Source organism: Apodemus sylvaticus, chromosome 21 (assembly GCF_947179515.1).
Source record: "Apodemus sylvaticus chromosome 21, mApoSyl1.1, whole genome shotgun sequence".
Taxonomy (NCBI): Eukaryota; Metazoa; Chordata; class Mammalia; order Rodentia; family Muridae; genus Apodemus; species Apodemus sylvaticus.
In genome coordinates, this window is record NC_067492.1 from 3,923,983 (window position 1) to 3,949,316 (window position 25,334).

General features: G+C 49.3%; 1 protein-coding gene across 2 annotated transcripts in view; it reads left to right on the forward strand.

The window, feature by feature from the left end:
* Sipa1l2 (signal induced proliferation associated 1 like 2) overlaps positions 1-24,976 on the forward strand; it is a 146,605-nt gene extending 121,629 nt beyond the window's left edge. The window contains exons 17-23 of one of the 2 annotated variants that reach the window (XM_052166602.1): positions 1,127-1,280; positions 3,981-4,200; positions 10,189-10,320; positions 19,944-19,997; positions 20,483-20,606; positions 21,321-21,402; positions 23,736-24,976. In XM_052166602.1, coding sequence (XP_052022562.1) covers positions 1,127-1,280; positions 3,981-4,200; positions 10,189-10,320; positions 19,944-19,997; positions 20,483-20,606; positions 21,321-21,402; positions 23,736-23,882 — 913 coding nt within the window. In that variant the 3' untranslated portion in view covers positions 23,883-24,976. The remainder of the gene's footprint in view (positions 1-1,126; positions 1,281-3,980; positions 4,201-10,188; positions 10,321-19,943; positions 19,998-20,482; positions 20,607-21,320; positions 21,403-23,735) is intronic. The other variant, XM_052166603.1, reaches the window with a different exon arrangement.
* Positions 24,977-25,334: the final 358 nt, after the last annotated feature.

Genomic DNA, 25,334 nt, shown 5'->3' on the forward strand with positions numbered 1-25,334 from the left:
AATGTTGGGATTTATGTTTCCTTAAAGTCTTCACTTTATGGTGATAGTGGTGGTTTTGGTGGTGGTGGTTATGATGATGTGCAGAAGCTGCTGTGGCATGTGTGGAGTTGATTCCCTCCTTCTACCATAGACGTTCTGGAGTTGAGCTCAGCTCATCAGGCTTGAACTTGGAGAAGGCAGGCCCTTCACCTGTAAGCCATCTCTCCAGCCCTTGGCTTTCACTGTAGCAAAGGAGAAAGCACTGCTGTCTTTGAACCTATATCCAGAAAGCTGCCTGCAGTGGAGTCATGGTAACAGCTGGTGGTGGTGTAGCATAGTCTCTATGGTGTCCAAAGGCCTAGAGCACCATCAACCCCAGTCAGAGAATATAAAATCAAAAACACTTTACCTGATTGTTTTGTGAGACTCTGGAGGTTTGATGGGCAGGTGGGGGTCGGGGAATACCTTGTATTTGTGCAAAAAAGGAGGAAAAACTGAAAATCCGGAATTGTTTGGAGAAGCCCAAGGAGCCCTGTACCGTAGGTCTGACTCATGTGGTCTGCTGTTAGGAGTGTGCCATGATGTAGGTGTGGACTGTGTCTGTGAGTGTGCAGCTCATGGGAGACTGCACAGACTCTTGAGGGTTGGTGGGGGTTGTCCTTATTTTAAATTTGTAACATTTTTTTCTTGGGCTTTGGGGATCTGAGGTGTCTGAATTACTCAGAAATCTAACTGTATTTAAATTCATTGCACAGATGTGAGGCACTGTGGGGATGGTGTACACACAACCACAATGAACTGCCAGTGTGTTTGTGTGTGTGTGTAAGCTAGAGAATAACCTTGACTAATGTGCCTTGGGCTCTACCCATTGTGGTTTTGGAGATAGTGTCTGTCACTGGCCTGGAGCTTAAGTCTAGACTGACTGAGCAGTGAGCCCAAGGATCTGCTTGTCTCTCTCTCTCTGGTGCCAAGCAGACCACCAATCTCACTTGTTTTAAATCTGGGTTCTGGGTTCTGGTTCAATTCCTCATATTAACCAAGCTATTCCCTCAGCTTCGGGTGCTTCCTGGACTTTCATCTAACCACCAAGGGGAAGCTTATAGGTAGACTGCAGCTCCTCTGAACCTGTGTTGGTTTATTCCATCAGGATATATGGTGAGATGGACATCATGTCCACAGCCACTCAGCACCCAGCAGTGGTGGGAGACTCTGTTTCAGAAACTCAACATGTCCTATCCAAAGATGACTTTCTGAAGTTGATGCTGCCTGACAGCCCCTTAGTGGAGGAGGGGAGACGGAAGGTGAGTGACCATGAAGGCTTTGGTGCAACTCCAGGTGCTCGTGTGCTTCCTATGGTCCCACCAACAGCCCGGTGTAGAGTGGCCATCACAGCTGTGGGTTTGGTTTGTTTCTAGCACTGAGGATGGAACCCCGGGGCCTTGCACATTCTAGGCAAGAGCTGCAGCCCAGCCCTGGCCCTTGCTTCTAGCAATTTCGTCAGAAGACAAACGAGCTTAGGAGGCTGGGGTGGGGCCATTGTATTCTTGGAGTTGCTCTGGAAGCCAGGCAGGCTCCCTCAGTTCTTGGCTCCAGTTGTGACCTGTTACACGAGCTCATGCAAGTGGGCCCTTGTGTGCTGATGTGATAAAGATGATGGCAGTAACTGTTCTTCAGGGCCAGGGCTGTGCCAGGAAGTGACAAACAGGAGCCTAGCATGGTAGCTGGTAGACACAGCTGCCCATCAAACCTCAGCCAGTGAGGTCACACTGCTTAACTCACCCCGGACCTCCGGCCTGTGCCCTGCCCAGGTCGCCTACCAGGCTGTCTCTGCAGAAGTAGATGGAAGTTGGTTGCAACTCCATCCATCAAGTCTTGCATTCTGCATCACAGAGCTGCGGCCCTCAGTAATGGCTTCCTCATGCTCCAGTCAACAGCGCCTTCTCAGGGAGGAGTTCATGGCTTTGCTTTGCTGCCCCGAGTTCCTTTCCTTAAGTCACTTCTTAAAATAATGCAAAGCAGGAGCTGGTGAGCCTGATGGCCTGAATCCTGGAGGAGACCGACTGCCCTCCACAATGCACCGTGGCTGTTTGTGCCCCACACAGTGAGCATGGCAAGGCAGTGCTTACAGTGGTGCCGAGTAATGGAAGGAGCCAAACTGAGCTTGGCCCATCACTAATTCTCAAGTGACTGAGGCTCTGGCAGCAGACTGCAGCACACACTAGTGCTTGGTTCGAGAACAGAACTCTCACACTTTTAACCCAGGCTTCTGTGGTTCCCTGGGAAAGTAAGGCCTTGCCTGGATGGCCCTGAGCACCAGTCTGCATCTTACCACAGTTAGCTGCCCTGTGTTCCCGGAGCAGCAGTGCCATCAGACACCATGCCTGTCCCTGTCCACTGTGATCTCAGCATCGCACTCAGCTCTAAAGAACTTGCTGGGGTGTGAACCGGGAATCCCGCCAGGATGTCACACAAGGAGCCTTTTCTCAAAGCTTGTATCAGATCCCAGTTAGGGAACTGTGTGTGCTTGGGTTCAAAGGCAGATGACTCCACAGCAAGCGTCATCTCAGAATGGCCAGACTTGTGCTTGACGTGTGTTTTCTTCAAAGACAGATTGCTTCCCAGTACCAGTGAGCTCTGCAGCTCACACACACACCTCTTGTATTCTTCGCTGGAAAGGTCAGACAGAATGAGTAAAACATGGGCAATAGCAGGGGCTCTAGCTACATCCAGACATGTTAATGGCTGCTTCTAAGTGTGTTAGAAACAGTGTTGGTGTGAGGAGGTTGCTGTTTAGTTCCATGGAAGTGCTGCAGGTTCGGTCAGGTCCCTGCTACTTTAGTTGGAATTGTTTTACTGCATCTGGGATTTAACACAGTTATGTCAGTGCCTTCCTTATAGCTGGTCATCCTACTTTCATGTCTCTTGCTGTGATTTTAAAAGAAAAAAAACTTAAGAAGAGGAAAGGGGATGTATTTCATCTTGCAATTTTAGATTACAGTTCATAAATGTGTGGAAAGCAAGGCAGGATCCTCCAACAGCTGGCTTACAGCACCCGGCGGACAAGAGCAGAGGGAAGTGGGAGGGTGGTGGATGGGGGCTTGGCTCACGTTCTCTACTGCACACAGTTCAGGAGTGCATGCCTAGGGAACGGTACCACCCGCAGTGGGCTGAGTCCACCCACGTCACTTAGCTCAAGACAACCTCCACATACTTGCCACAGACTAACACAAAGCATTTGAGACATTCTTCCCTGGTGGCCCTAGAGTTATGTCAGTTGACAAGGCTAACCCTCAAAATGGTTTTATCCCATTAACTGTAATTCAGTTTCCAGCAATTATACAAACTTTTGCAAGTGGTGATTTTTAAGTGGACAGCAGGACTTATTGGATTTAAATCACTTCTTTTAAGCACATTGATGTGGCTCTGGAAAGGCCAGCATTCAGAATTAGATTTGTTATTTAGACTCAGTTGGACCTCCCTGCTGTCAATTGATGAATATTAAAATTTAGTCATTTCTAATCACCACCTATCCACAGTATGTGCTTCTGTGAATATCCATTGCCTGCATGACGACATGTATATTTCCAGGAGCACTGGCCTCTCTATTGCTCCATGTCTAATCTGTACCAGTATTTGACAGAATGTCAGAGGAGGGAGCTCTGAAATCCAGGCATGGTCAGAGGCCTTTCTGCATGCTTGACTTTCCTGAACCAGCAGAAACCTTGAGAAAGCCATGGCACAGGCAGACAACTCTAACTGCATATTTATTGTGGGTGTTTGATTTGGTTTTGAGATAGTCTTGGTATAGTAGCCAAGACTAGCCTTTACTTGCCGTGTAACCCAAGATGGCCTTCAATTCTCAGCCCCCTGCCTCAGCTTCCACGTACTTGGGATTATGGGTGTGCAGCACGACTCCTCAGACCTTCACATTGTCATTGTCCCTGCATTTATGATCCGAGCTTCCTTCATATTGCTAACGTCCCGGCCTTTATGACCCCCAGTTTTCGTTCTACGGGAACCTGTCTCCACGGAGGTCACTGTACCGAACATTGTCCGATGAGAGCGTGTGCAGCAACCGGAGGGGCTCTTCGTTCGCCAGCTCTCGGAGCTCCATCCTGGACCAGGCCCTGCCCAATGACATTCTGTTCAGCACGACTCCACCCTACCACAGTACGCTGCCTCCAAGGACCCACCCTGCACCTAGCATGGGGAGCTTACGCAGTAAGTGAGGGCTGCATGGGGGGACTCATGGGGTGCCTGTGACTCCATGTGATCCTCCAGTTGGATCCAGTATACACATGGGATGCAGTGTCAACTGTTTGGCACCATTCTTATGTCTTCTAAATTGTTTCTAAGTATCAGACTTCAAGGTGGTTTACATTATACATTATTTTCAAATACTGTTTTTACTTTATCTCTGAAGGAAGCGATGTGTAGAGTCTGTAACTTTTTCAAAGAGGAACAGTGGCGTAGGGTGGCTCTTCAGGTTGTGCCAAGCATTCTGTCCCTCCTCTTCATGGTCCTGGTAGCAGGTGGTAACAGGTGGGTGTTGGGAGACCCAGCTACAGCTTTGTGGCCCTCTGCTTGTGTCCCTGTGCCCCAGTTTACACCACACCATGGTCATGGGTCAAATTTAAAAACTATAATTTGTAGTGCCCTGTATATCTGTACATACACACACACACACACACACACACACACACACACACACACACACAAGCGCATATTCATTTAGAGACAGGGTCTCTCACTGAACCCAGAGTTTGCCATCTCAGATGGCCTGGCTGGCACCACTTCCCAGGGGTGTGCTTGTCTCCCCACTAGCACTGTGCTTACAGGCATGCACCAACATGCTTGGTTTTCTTCATGGGTACTGGGGACCCAAACTTGGGTCCTCATGTCTGCACAGCAAACACTGACCCATAGAGCCACCTCTACAGCCTCAGTGTGTTAGTTTGTATGCTGCCTCCGTTCCTGCTGCACAGCAAGCGTGGAAGCTGAACTATAAATTCATATTGGGTTGTTTTTTTAAATTTCATCATAGAAAGAACTATCTTTAGAACGAGTTTCTGCAATATCTATAAGCATCCCAGGCTATCTGACATAAGGCATCTAAGAATGCTAACAGGCTGGGCTGAGCCTCGTCTTGGGCAGCGCTTAGTGTGGAGCATCGTGTCCTGCCTCTCTCAATAGCAAGACAGAAGCTCAGACAGACACATCTGTCCCCCATGTCCCCTCGAATACTATTGAACCCCCACCCCCACCCCTACTCCCCCACACCGCTTCTTTTGAGACAGGGTCTCGTGTAGCTCAAGATGGTCACTCTGTGTCTCCTGAGAGCATTTGTGAAGCTTCTGAAGTTCTGTTTTATGTTCTTGTTATTTTTCCATTTCCCACATACAGTGTGACTAACCCTAGGGTTCTGTGTGACAAGGTTTCTATTCAGCCCTTCTTTTGTTCCTTTGTGAGAGACATAGTGTCTCATCTTCAGTGTCTTAAAATAGTGATGGTGATAGTGATGATGGTGATAAACTCCACTTCTTAGGTATTGGTATTAGGTTCTTCCAAGAACTCAGCAGAAAATTCTGTAGTTTTCATGTGTTTCCTGCTCCTGGGAGACTCCTTTCTTAAGTATGAGCTCCCCTGTCCTGACCCCTCCCAAGCAGCATAGCACATTGGTTATAGTGGAGCCCAGTGATGCAGTATTGTCTTCCACCCCACAGTCCTTGCTTACAGTTTCACGCTAAACATGTCTGACAGACGGTCAATAACACGGGTCTGACAGATGGTCAGTAACACAGGTCTGACACGTGGTCAGTAACACAGGTCTGACACATGGTCAGTAACACGGATCTGACACGTGGTCAGTAACACGGGTCTGACAGACAGTCAGTAACACGGGTCTGCCTCCACACTGTTGTACAGAGCAGTCTCTGCTGCTCCCATGTTGCTGCAGTGCCGGGTAGCTGGAGTGTGTGGCCTTCGTCGTCTTTCCTGTAGCAGCTGTCGAGGCAGCCCTAAGCCTTTCTCATGTCTGACTCCTTTCCGAACTGTCCACAGCCTAAGGAGGAAAGAAGCAGACGGCCCTGTCTGTCCCTTGGCTCCTCTCAGGCCCTGCTCTTGGGCGCACTCCCTTACTTGGTAATGTGTCTCCCAGAGCCTGACGCTGCTCAGATGCTGCTCTGGGATACAAGTGGGTATGACGTGTGTGTAAAAAGGAACCTTGACATAACGTGTAGTGACTTCTCCCCCCACAAACCCTCCGAGTCCCTTCCCACTACATACCCATGAACCTTAAGCATCACCGATCCAGTTGGAGGACGCTAGGGCCTAGTCCATGAGCACCTCAAGAACCATGACAATTTCCGTCTGTCCCCCAAATCCTTTCACCCTGTGCCCTCCTGGCTGTTCCACAGATGCCCAAAGAGAACCAGGCCCTCTGAGAATGTGGCTGCAGACAGTTTGTATGGTGTAAACCCTGACCCCCAGGAGCAAGTGCCTGGGGTACCTGTTAAAGAGACCCAAACATTGTGTCATGTGAAGATGTGGAGTGTCCTTGTGACGTCTTCTAGCTTTGGTAGCTATTTTTGTTAACTGTTCAAACTTTTGACATTGGGAGATAAAACTGTCACCTGTGAAACTCACATTCCCTCAATGTTTATGACAATACCAATAAAGTCAGACAGTCAGGACAGTGGAGTAACAGTAGGAACCCACAAGACTGGTGTCCAGACATGGAGAGTATGCTGGGTGGGCGGCAGAGCCTACACACTAGCCACACCTCAAATTCTAGGTTCTCGGGCAGTGTGGGCAGGGATGGTCGAGCAGAGAGATGGCCAGGTCCGGTGCAGGCTAAGCTGAACACTGTCCACTTGTCCCTTAAGTGTGTCCAGGCCAGCCATGCCCTCTGCTCCCCCTTCCTCGGGGCCCCTGGAAGTTACCATTTTGTAGCTCTCTCTTCTAAGGCATCTTTCCTGACCTGAGCATTAGATAGCATTGGCCTTGTTGGCTCTGTGTGGCCCCAGATGACATCCTAAGTCAGTCGCGTGCTGCCATATGCTCTGCAACTGTGCCTGGGGAGCTGGTGGCCAGGAAGCTGGGCAGTGCTGTCACCAGCTGGTCACTTTCCTCCTGAGTCTCCTGAGGTGCCCCAAATAGAGAGTTGGATTTGAAAGGGGAGCTGTGGGTAGCCATAGCAAGAGAGTCTTCTAGAAGCTCTCAGGCCAGAGAGCGGAACAGGCAGAGTGTGAGAGCACATGCATAGCCCTGTCAGGCTCTGGAAAGGTGTCTCCTCCTTCCTCCCAGACTGCACGGAGCTCAGCTGCAGCACTGACTCCACCATGGCAACTGTACTCACTGGCTTCCCAGTGTGGAGCCCAGCAATGCTGCACAGGGGTCGTGTCACTTAGACCTGTAACAGACTTGTTGCTTGGAAACTTCAAACAAAAAAATTAATTTTAAAAGGCAGATCTTATTCCTAACTACCTTATTCCTACTCAATGGAAGAAAGAAAAAACTTAAGTGTGCCTGATTTTGATTACTGGAAAAGGCACAGGTGCCTCCTGGGTTGTCTGAGAGACAGCCACAGCCTGAGGCACTCCCTGCTCAGGTCAAGCCTCAGGCAAAGGTTCAAATCTACCCACACTCAGCCCTAACTTTTATGCCAGTGTGTCAGGCGTCTGCCAGCTCCCCCTTGTCACTCGAATCTCAACCAAGTGTCACCTCCTTAGACAGGACTCTGTCTCACAGCACATCACCTAGCCTGTCTTCTGCAGAAGCCCCATCTGTCTCCTAGTGACAGAGCCTCAGAGCCCCAGCTGTGTCTCGGCTGTCCCACCCCCTTGATATAATGGAGCAGTCACCGTCTAAAGACACCACAGGAGGCTCTAGCTGGAGGAGACTTCTCACAGCCTCCTCACCCTCTGCTCCTCAGTGTCGAGTCTGCAAAATCCCTGTCACCGTTGAGAGGGCACGGACACTGAGTGCTTTGCGTGCCATATTCCACCCTTGTTCCCTGTGTGTCTGAAAGTGGGAGGAGGTGACGGCCCTGGTGTGCTCCTATGAGCAGACTCCAGGGCTGGCTAAGATGCCCCTGTCTGCATTCCCAGGCACTCACACCGGCCCCTCAGCTCCAACATTCTTATCTGTGCCTCAGAAACAGAGCTTGACTGATTTAGCCCACGTCTGCCAAAGCAGACTTGCTTCATTGAGTAGCTGCAGGAATGATCTCTCTACAGGACAATGTTATCTGGACCCCACCTTCCAAATTAGAACCCACCACTGTCCCTTCCGTTCTCATTAGGTCCCCATCCCTCCTTTGTCATCTCAGCCAGCCACTGCCTTTCCCTCCCTAGCACTTGCAGTGGCCCCTCCATTGTAGCCCAGAGAAGGCCTCAGAGGAGGGACCCAAAAATCATGAGTATTTTCTCTCCCAGCTCCTGCTCCATCCTTACTGCTGGCTTAGTACTTGTTGGAGACACAGTGCAAGCATGAGCAACTGTTAGTGTACAGAGGTACAGGGGGGCTCCATAGTGCTCCCTCAGGAGACTGGGAGACACTGGCACTGGCAGACATCACCACATCTCAGTATGGTTGCCTGGAAACAGCCCTGTATGGTTGGTGTCACTGTCACGGTCTCTGTGAGAGGTCTGCCCAGGCTGCAGTCATGGAGTGAGAGCAGACTGTGGGTGTCCTTCAGAGCCACCTGGACAAATGCTGCCTGTCCATTCCAGATGCCAGCACCTCACAGAGCCCCAGAAGGATGCAGGCGCAGGAATCACAGGTGCATTTGCTTAATTACGCCCCTGAACTTAATTGCAGGTTCAGCCTGCCAGGTGGCCATTGCTTTGATTGGTCTCATTAGTCAGATGCAGCCACAAGCAGCTGCATGCAATGCTCTGGGCAGGTTCGGAAAAGGCACTTTGAAAGTGTCCGCCGGTCAGGCTCTTTCAGAATTTACTCTCAGATGCACAACAAGTTCTTAACAATGAATGTTATTAATGACCTAAGCGCTTACGGAGGAAAGGGATGCTGGGAAAATGCATGGCTGAAAGAGAACTGCATGTCAGGAAGCGAGGGAGGGCTGGAGTCTCCTGGTGAGGCAGTGGTAGGACTGTCCTGTGGAATCAGGAAAGTAGGCCAGCAGCTACTTCTGCACATAGGTCATGTCATGAGGAGACTTCCTCTCTCTTTCCAGTCTGTTAATTGAAGCAGCCCCACTGCACTGGCTGAGAAGAGGCCTGTGCTGTCTGAGATGTTTACCATTCAGCTTTGCAAACCTGTTCTTCAGACTTTGTAAATCCTCAGAAAAAAGATGGCTGCTGGCTGTCTCGGGGCACGTTTTAAAGGAGAACAGGACTTATCTCAGGCCAATCAGATTCGGGTACTTCCAGAAAGCTGCAAGGCAGTGGGTGCTCCACAAGGCTCCACGCTGACCCCTGCTTGCTTTCCAGTGCCTCGTTGGTCTCGGGTTGGCTGCTTATGACAAAGCTCTGTCTCTTGGGTGATAGCATCTCAAGGGTCCCTATTTTAGCAGGTCATGTCTTATACAGTCTCCTGGGCCATTTGTGAGAATGGGTGGTGTCTGCTGTAAACAACTCTGGGGACTGTGGTGTTCACGCCATGTCTGAGTCAGGACATGCTTTCCACGCTGACTGACTCTGACCCTGGATGGATCTGCAGTGCTGGTGCTGTGACTGACTGACTCTCTGGGGACAATCGTACCTATTCAGGGACTGACGGACTAAAGGATCACAGACTAACAGACTCTACATAGGGACCAATTGTACTCAGGCTGTGACGGTGGTAGTACCCATGCTCTGACTGGCTGTGAGGACAGTGACTAACGGCATGATAAGGTGATTAATGCCAGATAGGGACTGTGGTGCTTATATGGGACTATGTACAAATGGCGCAGCAGAGCTATGACTTACTGACTATGGGTCGCAGTTCTCATGCTGTGACTGACCATGTAGACAGTGGCTGACGGATTGAGGGGCCCACTGTCTATATCGAGGACTGTGCTGCTCATACTAATGTACATGAGGGATGTATGGTCCCATGCTGTGACTGACTGGCCTTCTGACTGTCTCTTTGAGGGCAGTGGAACCCATGTTCAGACTGACTGACTGTCAGACTCTGGGACAGTGGCACCCATGCTATGACTGGGTGGAGACAGGCTGACTTACACTCTAATTTTGTTCCACTTAGATGAGTTCTGGTTCTCCGACGGGTCCTTATCAGACAAGTCCAAGTGTGCAGACCCGGGCCTGATGCCGCTGCCAGACACAGCTGCAGGCTTAGACTGGTCCCACCTCGTGGATGCTGCGCGAGCATTTGAAGGTAAAGATTCTCGCACCCCAGGGTCCTTCTGTGTGCCCAGGGAACATGCTACCGCAGAGCCTGGGCTGCAGCTCAGGAGCCTGGCTATGTGTTGGATCATCTGGCAAATGTTGAGTGCTCTGCCCATCTTTGAAGGTGACAGGAGGGGAAGCATCTAGAGGTGGGATGGCCACTGGATAAGTACTTGGCAGGGGTCTGAATCCCTAAATTCTGCTCCCACCAACTGCCACCTGACCCACAAGCCCCTTTTCCTCTTTAGCCTCGTTTCCCTGTGGGAAAAGCAAGCATGCTTGCCTAGCTCATACTGTTTCTGTCTTAAAGCACAGCAAGGTGACATAGGAGGAACCCACAAGAGGCCAGAACTTCTGAGTGTAACACAGATGACTCCAGGGGGATTGTTTGCCCCTTACAGGTCTATCTGTGTGGGTCTTGGCTGCTTCTAAGCCTGCAGTCAGTGGGCCACTGTGGATCAATTGAGCCTATGGTCAGTGGGCCTCCGTGGGTCAGCTGAGCCTGTGGTCAGTGGGCCGCCGTGGGTCAGCTGAGCCTGTGGTCAGTGGGCCGCCGTGGGTCAGCTGAGCCTGTGGTCAGTGGGCCGCCGTGGGTCAGCTGAGTTCTGAGAGTCCTCCAACTGCCATGCTGCTTTTGATCACCATTGGTGCTGTGACTGCCCATGAAGCTGCCACCTAGGGAACATCCTTCTCCAGCTTTTGGGGACTGTCCACAAAGTAGATGAAGAACCTACTTCAGTCTTTGGGCATAGTGGGGTGTGGGGCCACAGCTCTTAGGGATTTTTGCCCTTGTTCCCTTGTATTGTCTTTCTCATGACTGTGACCAAAACCTGACAAGCAGTGGCTTGTGAGAGGACAAACCTCCTATTGCTCATGGTTTGAGAGGGACCCTTGACAGCATGGTGGTTGTAAGCCTTGGCTGGGGAGTGGGCAGTGGGCGTTAGTTCACTTCAGTGGATCGGGCTATAATGACCTGCCTCTCAAGTTTCTACAACTTCCCAAAGCACCATCTCCAGCCAGGGACAAGTCCTCAAGCACATCAGCCCACAGAGACATCTTACACACTAGCTCATGGGACCATATTACACACTAGCCCACAGGGACATCTTACACACTAGCTCATGGGAACATATTACACACTAGCCCACAGAGACATCTTACACACTAGCTCATGGGAACATATTACACACTAGCCCACAGAGACATCTTACACACTAGCTCATGGGAACATATTACACACCAGCCCACAGAGACATCTTACACACTAGCTCATGGGAACATATTACACACCAGTCCACAGAGACAACTTACACACTAGCTCATGGGAACATATTACACACCAGTCCACAGAGACATCTTACACACTAGCTCATGGGAACATATTACACACTAGCCTACAGAGACATCTTACACACTAGCTCATGGGAACATATTACACACTAGCCCACAGAGAGACATCTTACACACTAGCTCATGGGAACATATTACACACTAGCCCACAGAGAGACATCTTACACTCTAGCTCATGGGACCATATTACACACTAGCCCACAGGGACATTTCAGACACACTAGCCTATGGAGACATTTTACACACTAGCCCACAGGGACTCTCAGACACACTAGCTATGGGGATATTTCACACACTAGCCCACAGGGACATTTCAGACACATTAGCCCACAGGGGCATTTTACACACTATCCCATGGGGACATTTCAGACACACTAGCCTATGGGGACATTTTATACACTAGCCCACAGGGAAATCTCAGAGACTAGCCTATGGGGACATTTTACACAATAGCAACATACAACTGATACATACCAACTGATACTCCAGCATTCTTTGTGCTCCCACATTTACAACCGATGAATTGATTGGGTCTGTTCACAGGTCTGTCTTGCCTTCTGCCCACTGTGAGACTCAGGGCCTTCCATTATGAGGCCCTGGGGCTCAGAGCCTTCATTGGCACCTCACACCTGTGACATCCACCTTCAGGAAAGCAGGTTGGATCATCTCCCAGAGGGGTCAGGCTACAGAAGACAAGGTCTGCTACTGTAACCCATCCTCTCCTCTTGTGACCTAACCTGCTGAAGAGGCCTTCTGTATACCCTTGTCTCTGGGGTGCATGTCTACAGGGTAGGGTGGGGGTGTTTCTCTGAGTCAGGACAGCTGAGAGGGGACACTGTAAGTCAACACACTCTCCCTACTTCCCACTAGTGAGTCTCTCCGTCCTGGAAACAGACTGAATCGTGTCCATACACGTAATTATTCCACTGTTTAAAACTGCTGAAGGTGGTTTAGCACCATATTGATATAAGTAGCAGCTGGCACATCTGCAAACAGGTTTTTAAAAATGGAATGTATCAGCCTATTGGGTAAAATATCAGTGTAACTGATTCCTCCGGATCAGAGATCTTAAGCCAGCAGCCATGACGCACAGGAGAGCTTGCCAGGTTGAGCCCACCAGCGCTCCCTAATGACGAGGGTGCTCATGGGACCCTGATCTGAGATTTCAGCTGCCACACCCTCTTACCCTGAGCACATAAGAAGTAGGAAGGGGGTGGGGCTTTTCAGTAATGCAGCAGCCTCCCAGTGCTTGCTTTCCCCTCAGTCACCCCAGGAAACTCACTGGCTCACCACCTGAGTGGGGGTCAAGGCTGTGTCTGCATCTGGGAGTTCCATCAACTCAGGAAAAGTCACACAATAGACAACATGATTCTTACTTAGGAAATCAAAACAAGACTCCCTCCCTGGCAGTCGTGTGTCCCGTTGACTCACCTCTGTCGTCACCAGAAAGGCCATGTTCATCTTCACTGAGCTAAGGCATAGGAGCTTGGATTCTGTCGCGTTAGTCAAGATTACAGCCAAGGCTCCAGATTCACACACTCCATTACAACTGTTAGAGTATATTTAAATACAGTTAGTGTGGAGAAGGGGTGTGTTACTGAGACCACTGGATAAGTCGCCAGTCCGTGAGCACCCTCCAGAGTGGGTCGTGTTCCCAGGCTTGCTGAACACGGACAGTGAAACAATTCAAAAAACTAGAGATGAAACTTGAGGTCTGAACTTTGGAGATGTGTGAAATATTACTCCGATAACTGTCTGAGAAGAATTAAGGCGTACAGAGGGACTGGGGAGACTGTCCAGTGGGTAACAGCACTTTCTGAGTTTGAATTCCCAGCATTACATCAAAACTGGACACTGACTGCATGCCTGTAACCCAGCCTTGTTTAGGGGAACAGAAACAGACATGTCCAGGACCTTGCTAAAGAAGGAATGAACTAAAAGAAAACCATTTTAAAATACAGCAGCAAATAACGCATCAGTGCACTGTGTAGAAAGATGAGTAAAGAGTTTTTCTTGGAATGTTGATAGCATTTGGCAGATATGTTCCAAAGTCATACAAGTAGAGCAAGATGGAGTTACTGTGAGAGAGAAAGTTACTACAGCTGCAGCAGATTGTCATCCTCTGGAGAAGACACAGGCTTACTCTATAAGACTTCTCGTGGGCTTGTGTTATGAGACCATGTCATGTTTGGGGTCTTGCTGTCACCTCCAGAATGCAGACCTTGGCCCAGGCCTGTCATCCCAACTTCCTGAAGCACAGTTTCAGTGCCTGTCCAGGCAGCTGGAGGAGATCCTGATGCAGAAAGTGCAGGACCCTGGATTTCATATCTAGTACCACAAGAAGCAGAACTATCCCTAGGAAACTCAGACATCGTTCCCCAGTGCCAGGAATTAGCTTCAAGACTAAAGGGAACCTGTCACTAGGCAATCTATAGATGGCGACTCAGATAGTTCCTCTGCTAATGATCCCCTCCACCCGTGCCTTAGCTGACTCCTGGTGGCAGTCCCCTCAGCACAGTGCTTGTCTTCTGAATGGTGGGAGATCATCACCTGACCCTGTTCTAAGGCCTCTGCCGGGCCAGTTCCATTTGCACTGAGAACAAGGTCCCACCTCTCCCCACCCCACCCCTCACTCCTTCACACATTCTCATTGCATGTTCTCTGGGTGGCAGGAAAGAAAGATTAAAAGATGTTATTGAGGGATGTCCACTGCATAGGAATAAACTCCATGGTGACATAATTGAGTATTTATTGTAAGACACAATGGGGATGAAAGAACAAAGGGCAAAGTGTGGAGTCACTGAAAAGCCACTGAGAATATTCCAAAACCAAGTATCACTCAGAACTACCAAGCTCAGTGAGTTGTTTTCAGTTTCACAGAATAATGGTGCCCTTGTGCAAGGCCTTCCTGAAATCTAGAGGCGGCTTTCTTGTGTAATAGAATTCTTTGTTTTTCAAATCTCTTAAATAGAGAGTCCCGTTTAGACAGCCTGGGTTTGTAAGATTGCAGGGAGAACGTGTACATGAAATTCTGTAGTAGACTGAGATTATTCATTGTTACAGTCAAGAGTTTAACTAGTTTAATAAAAGAAAAGCTTTAATTATAGTAAGATAGCAGGTGAAGTAATTAAGAGTTATTATACTAATTTCTTAAAAGTATATCTAATGGAATTGGGACTGATTTCTAATAAGAGATATGATGTGAGAGATCCTTCCAGTCTCATGAAGGATGTATCCTTATTCCCAGATCGTCTACATGATGTGGTGGGAATATGCTGATGTGCAGGGCTTTCCTCAGGAGTTAAACAAGGAGCTGCCTTAGTTTCCTTCTCATTGCTGACATTAGACACCCTGGCAGAGGATGTAAGGGAGAAGCATTTACTCCAATTCACAGTTCGTAAGAGAATAGTTCACAGTGGCAGGGAAGGGTTTGCATTGCTGTGAACAGACACAATGACCAAGGCAGCTCCTATAAAGGACAACATTACAGGTTCAGAGGTTCAGTCCTCTGACTTGTATCAGACTTGATGAAACTTGTATCATCAAGGAGGGAGCATGGCAGTGTCCAGACAGGCATGGTGCAGGAGGAGCTGAGAGTTCTGCATCTTCATCTGAAGGCTGCGAGGAGAAGACTGGCTTCCAGGCTCTTAAAACCCACCCCCTCAGTGACACACCTACTCCAACAAGGCCACACCTCATAATGTTGCCACTCCCTGTGCCAAACATATTCAATCCATCAGAGAAGTCCTGGTGTGACTAACCACATCATTGGAAGCTGGTTGATCCCATTATGTCCACACACTAGGAACTGGATGTGGTGTGGTTCTGCACTTTACCCCAAGAGGGAAGCACCAATACACTGCCTGGGGACATGGGGGAACACAGCCTAGGAGGAGGGAGGTCATAGCTGGGGTTCGCTGACTCCGAGACCTTCAGTCACCACTGGAAACAGCACAGAGGAGTTGAAAGGGAGGGTCGGGGTCCACAGGCTTTCGATGAGGAACTGGGGCTGGGGGTTCCCATACTCCTGGACATCCAGACACTGCTGGGTCTCGGGGAGTTGGGAACAGAGTTAGATCAGGGCCAGGGATGGAAAACTCGGGCTTAGCTCATTGGCCATTGTCCTTAGCTTGGCATTGATTACCAGCATGGAGGGGCCTTCTGCAGGAGACTTAAGATGGCACGGCTCTGTAGACAGAGGCTTCCTCCATGCTTCCCACAGCAGTTATTAATGAGAGAGACAGATAGCTTTTGGTTCTAAACTGTTCATTGATTTTTATCATCAGAGAAAATGGGTCACTTTCCTGTGTATGGAGTGTTGTCATGCTATAGGGGCCTGATTGGAAGCAGGTGTAGCACCTACTGTCCTCTCTGGGTTCTAGGGCTTCCAACCCACTCAGCTTTACCAAGTTTCTAGGCACAGAAACTTGCCCTGCAGGAACTGGCCAGGCTTTAGAGTCCCAGGGCCCTCAGAGACCCTCGTCTTCCAGCAAGGCTCCCCCTCCTAAAGGTTCTGCAACCTTCCCCAGCAGTGGGACCAAACATTCAAACCAATGAGCTCATGGCGAACTCACATGCCAGCCACAGCAGGGGCCACCGAAACCACATCAACAATGTCATGTAGGAAAGGGAAACAAATAGAATGAACTCCAGTGGCTTAAAACTGCAGTCATATATATCTAGTAGGACCAAATGGAAATTACTAAAGATTCTAAAATTTCCATGTAGTGGTGGCACATGCCTTTAATCCCAGCACTCGGGAAAATAGAGTTCCAGGATGGCCCAGGCTACACAGAGGAGACCCTGTCTCAAAAAACCAACAAACAAAAAATCTAAAATTAATTAGATGAGCAACTTTTCAAAGTATTCCTGATTTTTTAGCTACTATTTCTGTATAACAAGCCACCCCAAAGTGTATGGCTGCCACTGTCAGCACTGTGTGCCCTCCAGTGCTGTGAGTTGGCTAAGGGTCAGCTGGGCGGTTGGTTCTGCTTCAGAGGGCACCAGAGCACATGCATGGAGCTTGGCTGTGTCAGGCTCATGCAGAGGACTCCACTCCTGTGCATGTCTGGAACAGCCGTGCCCTGGCTGAACTCTGCACCCATCTGGGGTCATGGCGCTTTGTCGTGTGTGATGGAATGGCAGAATGATAACAGCAGTTCTGTGACGGCTTGTTGTCTGATCTGAGAAGTCCCACACTGGGATACCTGCCATCCTTGTGGGTCAGTCAGAACACAGGACAGTCAGATACAAGGCTGGGGCTGAGGCCAACACCTCATGGCGGGGTGGTGTGTTCACACAGCAGAAGAAGGTCTGGTTGGCTCAGATCCCATACACAGTCGCAGCTGTGAAGGACAGTTGAAGCCAATCAGCAAGATCCAGCTATCTGTTCTTTGTAAATCAAGCCATCGTTAGAATCACAATGAGAAAATGGAGCCACTGTTAACTGTAGAGTCTTAATATAGACAAGGACAGGAATGGATAGAATCCTCTGTGGTAAAAATGACAGTCCTTTTTGAATTAATTTGAGATAAGTGCAGTTTCAATACAGCTATCTAAAGATATGCTAAGAACTTAATTGCACCCATTTAAAAAAAGATGAACAGTATTCAACAAGAAACCTATTATAAATCAATAATAATTAAAATAGCATAATAATGATTCAAAAATAGAATAAGTCCTTTTGAAAAAAATAAAGAATATAGGCATCAGAATGTATTTAACACTAAATGAGAAGGCAATTTATATACACCATTTAGATTTAAAAACTAGAAAAGTCGACTTTATAAAAGCAAATAATAATCAATATCACTATTTGGAAGCTTTAATTACAGAATAATGAGAAAACATGAAATATGAAATATAAAATGGCCAGATAAAAACATATGTAAGTATTAGACATTTCATGAGCCTGAAAGAGTAAGTTTTAAAAAGGGACATGTGAACTGTAGAGAAAGGTTTATAATGTAGAGAAAGCCAGGATGTGCCCAGTGCATAACTGAGCACCAGAAGACGCTGCCTCTGTGCTAAACAACTGGGGTGTGTGCGCGTGGCACACTGAAAAAGACACACGGTAACTAACTAAGTGATGAAGAAGACACCTGGTGACTAAGCGTGCAAACAATGTTGCGGTAAGTCCCAGTGCTAACAAGCTACGTGCTCCCCTGCTCAGTGTGAAAAGTGCTCTGCTGCTCCAGGAAGCCACAAAGAGCACTGGAAGCCAGTATCGTTTCGTGAATCTTCTCATTCAGTCATGGTGACAATTCATAGCCAAAACAGAAAAATGTATCATAGCCTCTCCCCAAACCTGAAACTTAATTCCTAAGAACTGACTGATAGCCAGTTATTCAATATAAAATAATATAGCACAGTTAAAACGAATTAGTAGATGGGTTACCTGAAAGGCACAGTGTCAGAATGGAGCCATCTCCTTGGTCTAGGAGAGGGTGATCTAAGTGCTAATGGTGTCAGCCTGGGCCAGCAAACCCCCCCCCCCCCCCATGCTGTGACAGTCCCTTAAGACCTGGCTAGGTCACATCCAAGCTTGAGTTTATTATTTCCCATTCTGTTTAGTGTGGAATGTGATAATGCCCTTTGCTTGTCGGAGTTCCTGAACAAAACTGCTGATTTGCCTGACACAGCAAGATCTTCAGTGTCCCCATGTGGTGCCCAGTGCATCGTTTGCTGCTTGAGATGTGTTTACATTACTCATTTTCTTAATAACGCTTCTACTTTCCAATGCTTCAAGAGCACACCTCCCTTAGAAACTGCTGAGCTTTGGGACCCTCTCCCAAAGCTGCCCTTTTCCTCAGCCCTGTGATCCTAATGGGGAACTGCAGGCACTGGCCAGTGTGCTGTGTGGCCGGGCTGCGCTGTCCTGTAGGCATGTGTTACATGCATTTCTGATAATGTATTAAGAGTGTGTTCACTTAAACCCAGGTGTAACAGGACATGACCTCATGAACAGGATCAAAACCAAGTAGAAGATTCTGGCTGTGGGTCAGACTGAGGCAGAGAGGGAAAGTGGGGTCTTTTTAGAAGTCCTAGCAGTAAAGGGCTGGGGAGGGCTCAGTAAAGTGTTAGGTGCAGACAGAAGGACCTGAGTTTGAGCCTCAGACCTATGTGAAAAGTCACACAGGGTCACTCTGATCAGTACCACACATTGCACTGTAATCTCAGTGCCAGGAAAGCAGAGACTCTCAAAGCCTTGGGTCTCACCAGCCAGCCAACTTACCCCAGTCCGTGAGTGGTCCAGGCCAGTGAGAGGCCCTATTCAAAAACAAGGTTGACAGTATCCTAAGGAGTAGTAGCCAGAGTGGACCTCTGGTCTGCACACACACCTGCATACACATGAGGGTGCACATACATACATGTCCTGGAGTCAGTTGCTCCAGTTCATCCTCAGAGTGTCAGGAGCACTGGTGTGGTTCTAAGAGCTAGCGCTTAGATGCTGAGCAAGCCAGAGGATGTGGTGGTCCATCACTCATTGAGCTGCAGGTTATTGCACCGTGTGCCTACAGCTGAGAATCAAGTGCTACGTGGGTAATGCGGCTCCCTGTTGGGCTGAGTGGGTACAGGATCTCTGTCATATGTAGGCTACATTGAGTGTCACAGAAGGTCAATTAAAGGACCTGCATGCCCGTGGCCAGTGTTAGGCTGGGGCCATGCAGTTGGAGAACCCTGATGTGACCAGTCGCTAGGTGGGCCCAGGCACCGTGAGCATCTGTGCTTTCAGCGCTGTGTAGCTACCATGAATTTCAATCTTGTGCTCCTGGCAGCCTCAGCATCGCTACCCTTTTTAATTAACTGGTAGTATGTGACCCTACATCAACCAAACAGGCAGGTCACCTCATTAGGAGGCCTGCACAGCAGCCAGCAGGAGCCAGAGCTCCCAGTGCGCCTGGGTACTGCTCCTCCCCATTAATCAGTCCCTGTGAGGAGGGCCTCCTCAATACTAGCTGGCAGATAACATCCCTCTCTTCCCATCTGCAAATGCACACACACTCAGTCCAGGGGCAAGGCGACTTGACGTTCTGTAACGACAGGGTGCTTCCTGCCTACCGCAGCGTTGCTGGCCTGAGTGCTGGGTCAGTCTTTTACATGTTCAGAGACAGGAGCACATACACCTATTCAAACAAAGGCCAGCACTCCATGTATGCTCTACTCACACAACCCCATCTTTCAAGCTTTAGAAGGGTCCCTGAGATCCTCAAGGCCAGAGAGGTCTCCCTGTTCACAGGAGAATTCTCAATCTTATTTCAGGTATTGACTCAGATGAAGAACTCGGGCTTCTCTGTCACCACGCCTCCTGCCTAGGTGATTGGCACGGGTTCTTGCTGTTTTGTAGCCTGTTCTGTATTCCATATGTCTGCACGCCTGCATGGTGGTCCACATACTGTGTTGGGGGTACGCAGGGACACGTGCCCTGGCTATCCTCGGGAATGTTCTCCAGCTCGTGGGAGCTTGCAGCAGGGTCCATCTCCATGGTTGTCACCAGCCACATCATCCAGCTTGCTAAACCACACACAACCAGGAACTGTAGATCCTTGGAGTGTGGAAAGAAGAAAGCCAACTTGCTCTGTAGCTGTGGTATATGCACTATCCCTGCCCTGTGGAGCGCGGCCAGCCTCATGCTTCCTCATTGCCACCAGCTTGCCTGAATTTCTGTTTCTCCATTTTGTTTCAAACAGGGTATTGTGGTGAGGAGGGTCAGCAGATTCCATTCAGTAAATTGGTCTGTACAAAGTCACGGGAACTGGTGGCTCTCACCAAACTCCTTTCTGTATGTTCCTCATCTCCAGACCAGAGGGTAGCCTCCTTCTGTACCCTGACTGACCTCCAGCATGGACAAGAACTAGAAGGGGCCCCAGAGCTGTCCTTGTGTGTGGATCCCACCAGTGGCAAAGAATTCATGGATACACCCGGGTATGTAGAACCTCCTTCCCACTGTCCCAGCACTTAGGGATCTTAGGCCAGGCTGAAGAGAGTCTTACAATGGGACTGACCTGAAGACTAGAAATGATAGCACTGGTCTGAGTGAACATCACACTGCACAGACAGGTCCTGCCTGTTGGCTACAGGCAACAGAAGAGGAACAAGTAGAACTTCCAGTCAGCTGCCTAATTTCTACAAAAGCACCAGGCAGTGACCCCTTGTCAGTCAGTATTGGCCAGACAGGCCACTCATGGACCTTCCTGGGGCACAGTTCTTCCCAGACCCTGATCCTTGACCCAGTTGTCTGTCCACAGCTGACATACATGAGGGATGCACCCCACTCATGCCCACAGTTGACATATATGAGGAGTGTCCCCCATTCATGACACATGAGCTCCGTGACCTGAGTCATGGCTAACTTGCTAGGGAACCTGGTTCTATATTCAGGACAAAAGCAAGTTAGGGAAATCATGTCTAGGTGTGGCTCCGGGACTTAACTCTGGCCTACCTCTTCTTCATTTAAATAAGCCTGGCTTTTCTTACCAGCCTTAGGGTCTTACTGGTTCTGAATTCATGATGGTGGCTATGGGGACCTTGTTCCAAACATCAACTTACACATATTTTCAGTGAAAAGTTTACTAACATGAACACACAAAATGTCTAGCCTTTGGTAGCTTACATCCTCTTAATTGTACCATTTACCAGGGAGCGATCACCCTCCACACTGACTGGGAAAGTTAACCAGCTAGAACTGATTCTCCGACAACTGCAGACTGACCTTCGGAAGGTATGTGATTGCTGCAGTCCACAGACAGAGCAAAGTTTGGCCCACAGTCACCCTCCCCCCTTTCATTCCTGCAATTAAATGGGTAAGAACCCTAAGCAGGCCTGGATCCAGGAAGGAGGCTCCTTTGGTTTCCTCTCATCTTCTCACCAGCAGCTGGTGTGGGTGCATAGAGTCCTGTAGACACGCCTGAGGGTGTCTGTGCCTTCTAAATGGTGAGGTCTCCACATAAAGTAAGATTTGTGAGTTGCTGCTTGCAACAGCCACATGCAAGCCAACCCAGAGAAGGATCTCTTACTCCCCAAAGATGAGATCTCCAAGAGCCCAGTCAGTCAGCTATCCCAGTCAGTCATCTCTCACAGTTACCTCTCATAATCAGCTCTCCTAGTCAGTCAGCTCTCACAGTCAGTCAGTCGGTCGGTCAGCCAGTCAGTCAGTCAGTCAGTCAGTCAGTTCTCCCACCTCAGAACAGCCTTGTACATGCTCATGTCCCAGCTTCTCCCCAGAGGAACAAGATGCTGATTCCCACTGTAGTGCCCCTACTGTACTAGGTGCCTTTGCCACCCTTGGAGGCAGCATGGAGTGCATGTCACGAAGAACCCCAGAAGCTTCCTTGAGTGTCGGCTTGGTTTGGCTGTGGGAGATGAGGGATTATAGCTGGTGTAAATGTGGCTGGGGTTAGTCCAAGCCGGAAGGAACTAGTGAAGAGAATTATACAAGGGTCAAGTTCTTGTCTCGTGTGCAGGGAAGGAGCTGACCTGGGATGGACATGGGGACAGCTTTTGCCATTTGTTAGACACATGTGGGTCTGTGTGTGCATGCACACTCATGTGTTGACACACTTTCCTCTGATGGTCATTGTCTCCCACCACCAGCTAAGGAGCTAGAGCTAAGGTCAAGGGCAAGGGAAACTGCCAGGGCATATCAGCCGAGGTGCCACCAAGGCTTTGCTTTTCCACTTCACGTTAAGGTGATCCTGATAGAGCAGTGTGTGTGTGTGTGTGTGTGTGTGTGTGTGTGTGTGTGTGTGTGTCTGTGTGTCTGTGTGTGTGTATGTCTGTACCTGTGTGTCTGTGTCTGTGTCTGTCTGTATGTCTCTGTGTGTCTGTGTGTGTGTGTGTATGTGTGTCTGTGCCTGTGTGTGTCTGTCTGTGTGTGCGCTCATGCATGCACATGAGCCAGCTCCAGGGACCTCCTACTCCAGTCTGCCTGGGCTAAGATGTTTCCCCTGCTCTGGAACTTGGTTCTGACTCCGCAGAGCCCCAGGCAAGCAGACACTGCTTGCTGCTTTATCTCCTTTGCAGATATTGACACTGAGGCAGTTGAATTTAACTAACTTTGTCTAGATAAGAAATCTAGAGAGAAATTGAGACCCAAGGCCCCTGGGGTATGCAGTATGTCAGGGGTGAGTACTCCCTGGAGAGTCAGTCCATCAGGAGACGGTATGAGCAGCCTGAGGAGGTGTGTTCCAGCACAAGACCCGTCCTTGCAGAAACACTTGGGAAGGAAGGCATGGCATTGTGGGGCAGGAATGGCTGGTGGCGGGAAGAGATCATCCAGGGGGGCTTAGGAGACAGAGGAGGGGTGGACACCAGGAAGCTTCCTATGAAAACAGGAGATGGTCGGGGGCCAGAAAGTAAAAAAAACGTGAAGGGGCTCTAGAAGGGGCTGTGGCCACGGTGCTGAAGTGTGGCGCTCTGTGGGTTGGAGAGAGAAGAGGAACCAGGCTAGAGTTGTCCCTTGGTGTTGAGAGGGTTTTAGAGACAGGACACATAGACAGGGTAAAGAGTAGGGGAACCAAACTGGACAGAGGCTATTGAAGGGTGAAACTAGACACCCTGAGGAGGTGAAGTTCTCCCAGTGCTTCAGCTCAGGAGATCTGAAGCTTGTCCTGTCTTTCTCATGGTAGGAACCCCTAAGGCAGTTCTTTTGAAAGTCCTCGTGTACACTTCTGAGAGGCAAACTTTGAAGGCCAGCATAGAGCTACGCCAGCACCAGAAGGATGGTGTGAGAGGCTGAGCGATTGTCCCACAATAAGCATCACAGCTGCCACACTGGTGCCAGTCTCAGGCAGAAAGGGAGGCAGTTGGAGACAACCCTGCAAATCAGGAGGGGTGCACACCAGCCTAGCTGTCTCTCTTCCAGGCAGTATGGAGCAGTATAACTTCTGATAGCCTTCCTACACCGCAGCTCCATTCCTCCTTAAGAATGGGGGGAGCCAAGAGGCTAGGCTAGCTCCCATCTCTGTGAGCAGCAAAACCCAGGGCCTTGTGTGCAGCTTAGCAGGAGCAGCTGCCCAGCTGTCCTGTGACGTCATCTGTCTCTGGTCTCCACAGGAGAAGCAGGACAAGGCAGTGCTGCAGGCTGAGGTCCAGCACCTGAGGCAGGACAACATGCGGCTGCAGGAAGAGTCACAGACGGCCACAGCCCAGCTGCGCAAGTTCACCGAGTGGTTTTTTAGCACCATTGACAAAAAGGCCTGACCAGGTCACTGCTCCTCCTCACCGTGGGACCACGGGCTGTGGCCTGCCTGCCTGCCACCCTGCCTACCCGTGGTCCCTTCCAAGTCGGCAATGCAGCTTTTACATGTGCTTTCCATCACCTGTAGGTAGATGCCTCGCTGTCTGTCTGTCTGTCTGTCTGTGTCACTACTCAACCCAGCAGGCAGGTCAGGGGCCTGGACTCCCAGGTAGCTGTAGCAGGAGATGAATGTAACTGCTGGTGGATGCTAACGTAGCCTGTAGCTGAACAGTTTCCCTGATGATGCTCTGGCCTCAGCCTCCGTGGGGAGGGAACCTAAGCAGGTGACCTGCAGAGCTGCTCAGCCTGTGGACCATGGCAGGGCTGTAGGGTTGTAAAATAAATGTGGAGGCAGAGAATCAGACATGGACTTTAATGTTAAAGGTGCTCTATTTTTTTGGATGTACAGTAGTTTTATTTCCACAGCCGCATTATCATAGCAATAAGAAGGGCACAGTAGGCAGTCTGCAGAGCACTGTCAGAGACAGGCCCTGAAGTTTAATACTAGCACGAATGCTGTTGCCGTAGAGACTTATTTATTTGCAGGAACAAATGGTGCCTGAATATTAACAGTGTTCTGATTTAAAAAAAAAAGAGAGAGAGAGAAATGCGTATGCCTTGTGAACGGCTGGACCTGTCAGTAGTCACTTCCACGTGTATAGTTTTGCTTTCTTGTAGTTGCTCTGCTGCAGCCAGTCTACCCTCCCCATAGAGCCCCCGATGCTGAGAGCCAGCCGGATCCTGTGTACAACACAGAGCTGTTTATCTTTGTACAGAGCCTCTGATGAAGCGTCGTGTATGTAACACCCTTATTTAAGCTTATTTATCCCTAACTTGTTAATTTTATATGATTTTGTTTCACCTGCACTAGCTGTGAGGCGGGGCAGGCAGGCAGGGACTGAGTTCACCTGGACCTGACTGAGGCAGGCGGGCGGGCTGAGGACCAGATGCTGCAGGCTAACACGTTGTTTGTATTGCTTCTCCATTTTTAACTGTTATATTTGAGATGAACATACATTTTGCTTTTTTAATAAATGTTCAAAAGAAGTCAACATTACAGGCAGTGTCGCCTAGTCTGTGTGGACTGTGGCGTTGTCGGTCATTCCTGTGAACTTGCTACACGTCATTTCAGACCCTGGTCTATATTCAGAACGGTGTAGCCGAAGGACTCTCTACTACATATCACATACACAATTCTCTAAACTTCAAGTGCCCTTGATCACACAGGTATCTATCTTTGGAAGGGTCTAGAGGTTCCCATTTTATAAGCAGATAAACTTTGACTTGAGGTGAAAACTTGCTCAAGCTTCCTTTGGAGAGGGAAATTATTTCGTTGGTTGGGTTTAAGCCACAGCTTACTATATAACCCAGGTTCACCTGAGCTCACTCCTGCCTCTGCACCCCAAGACCTGGAC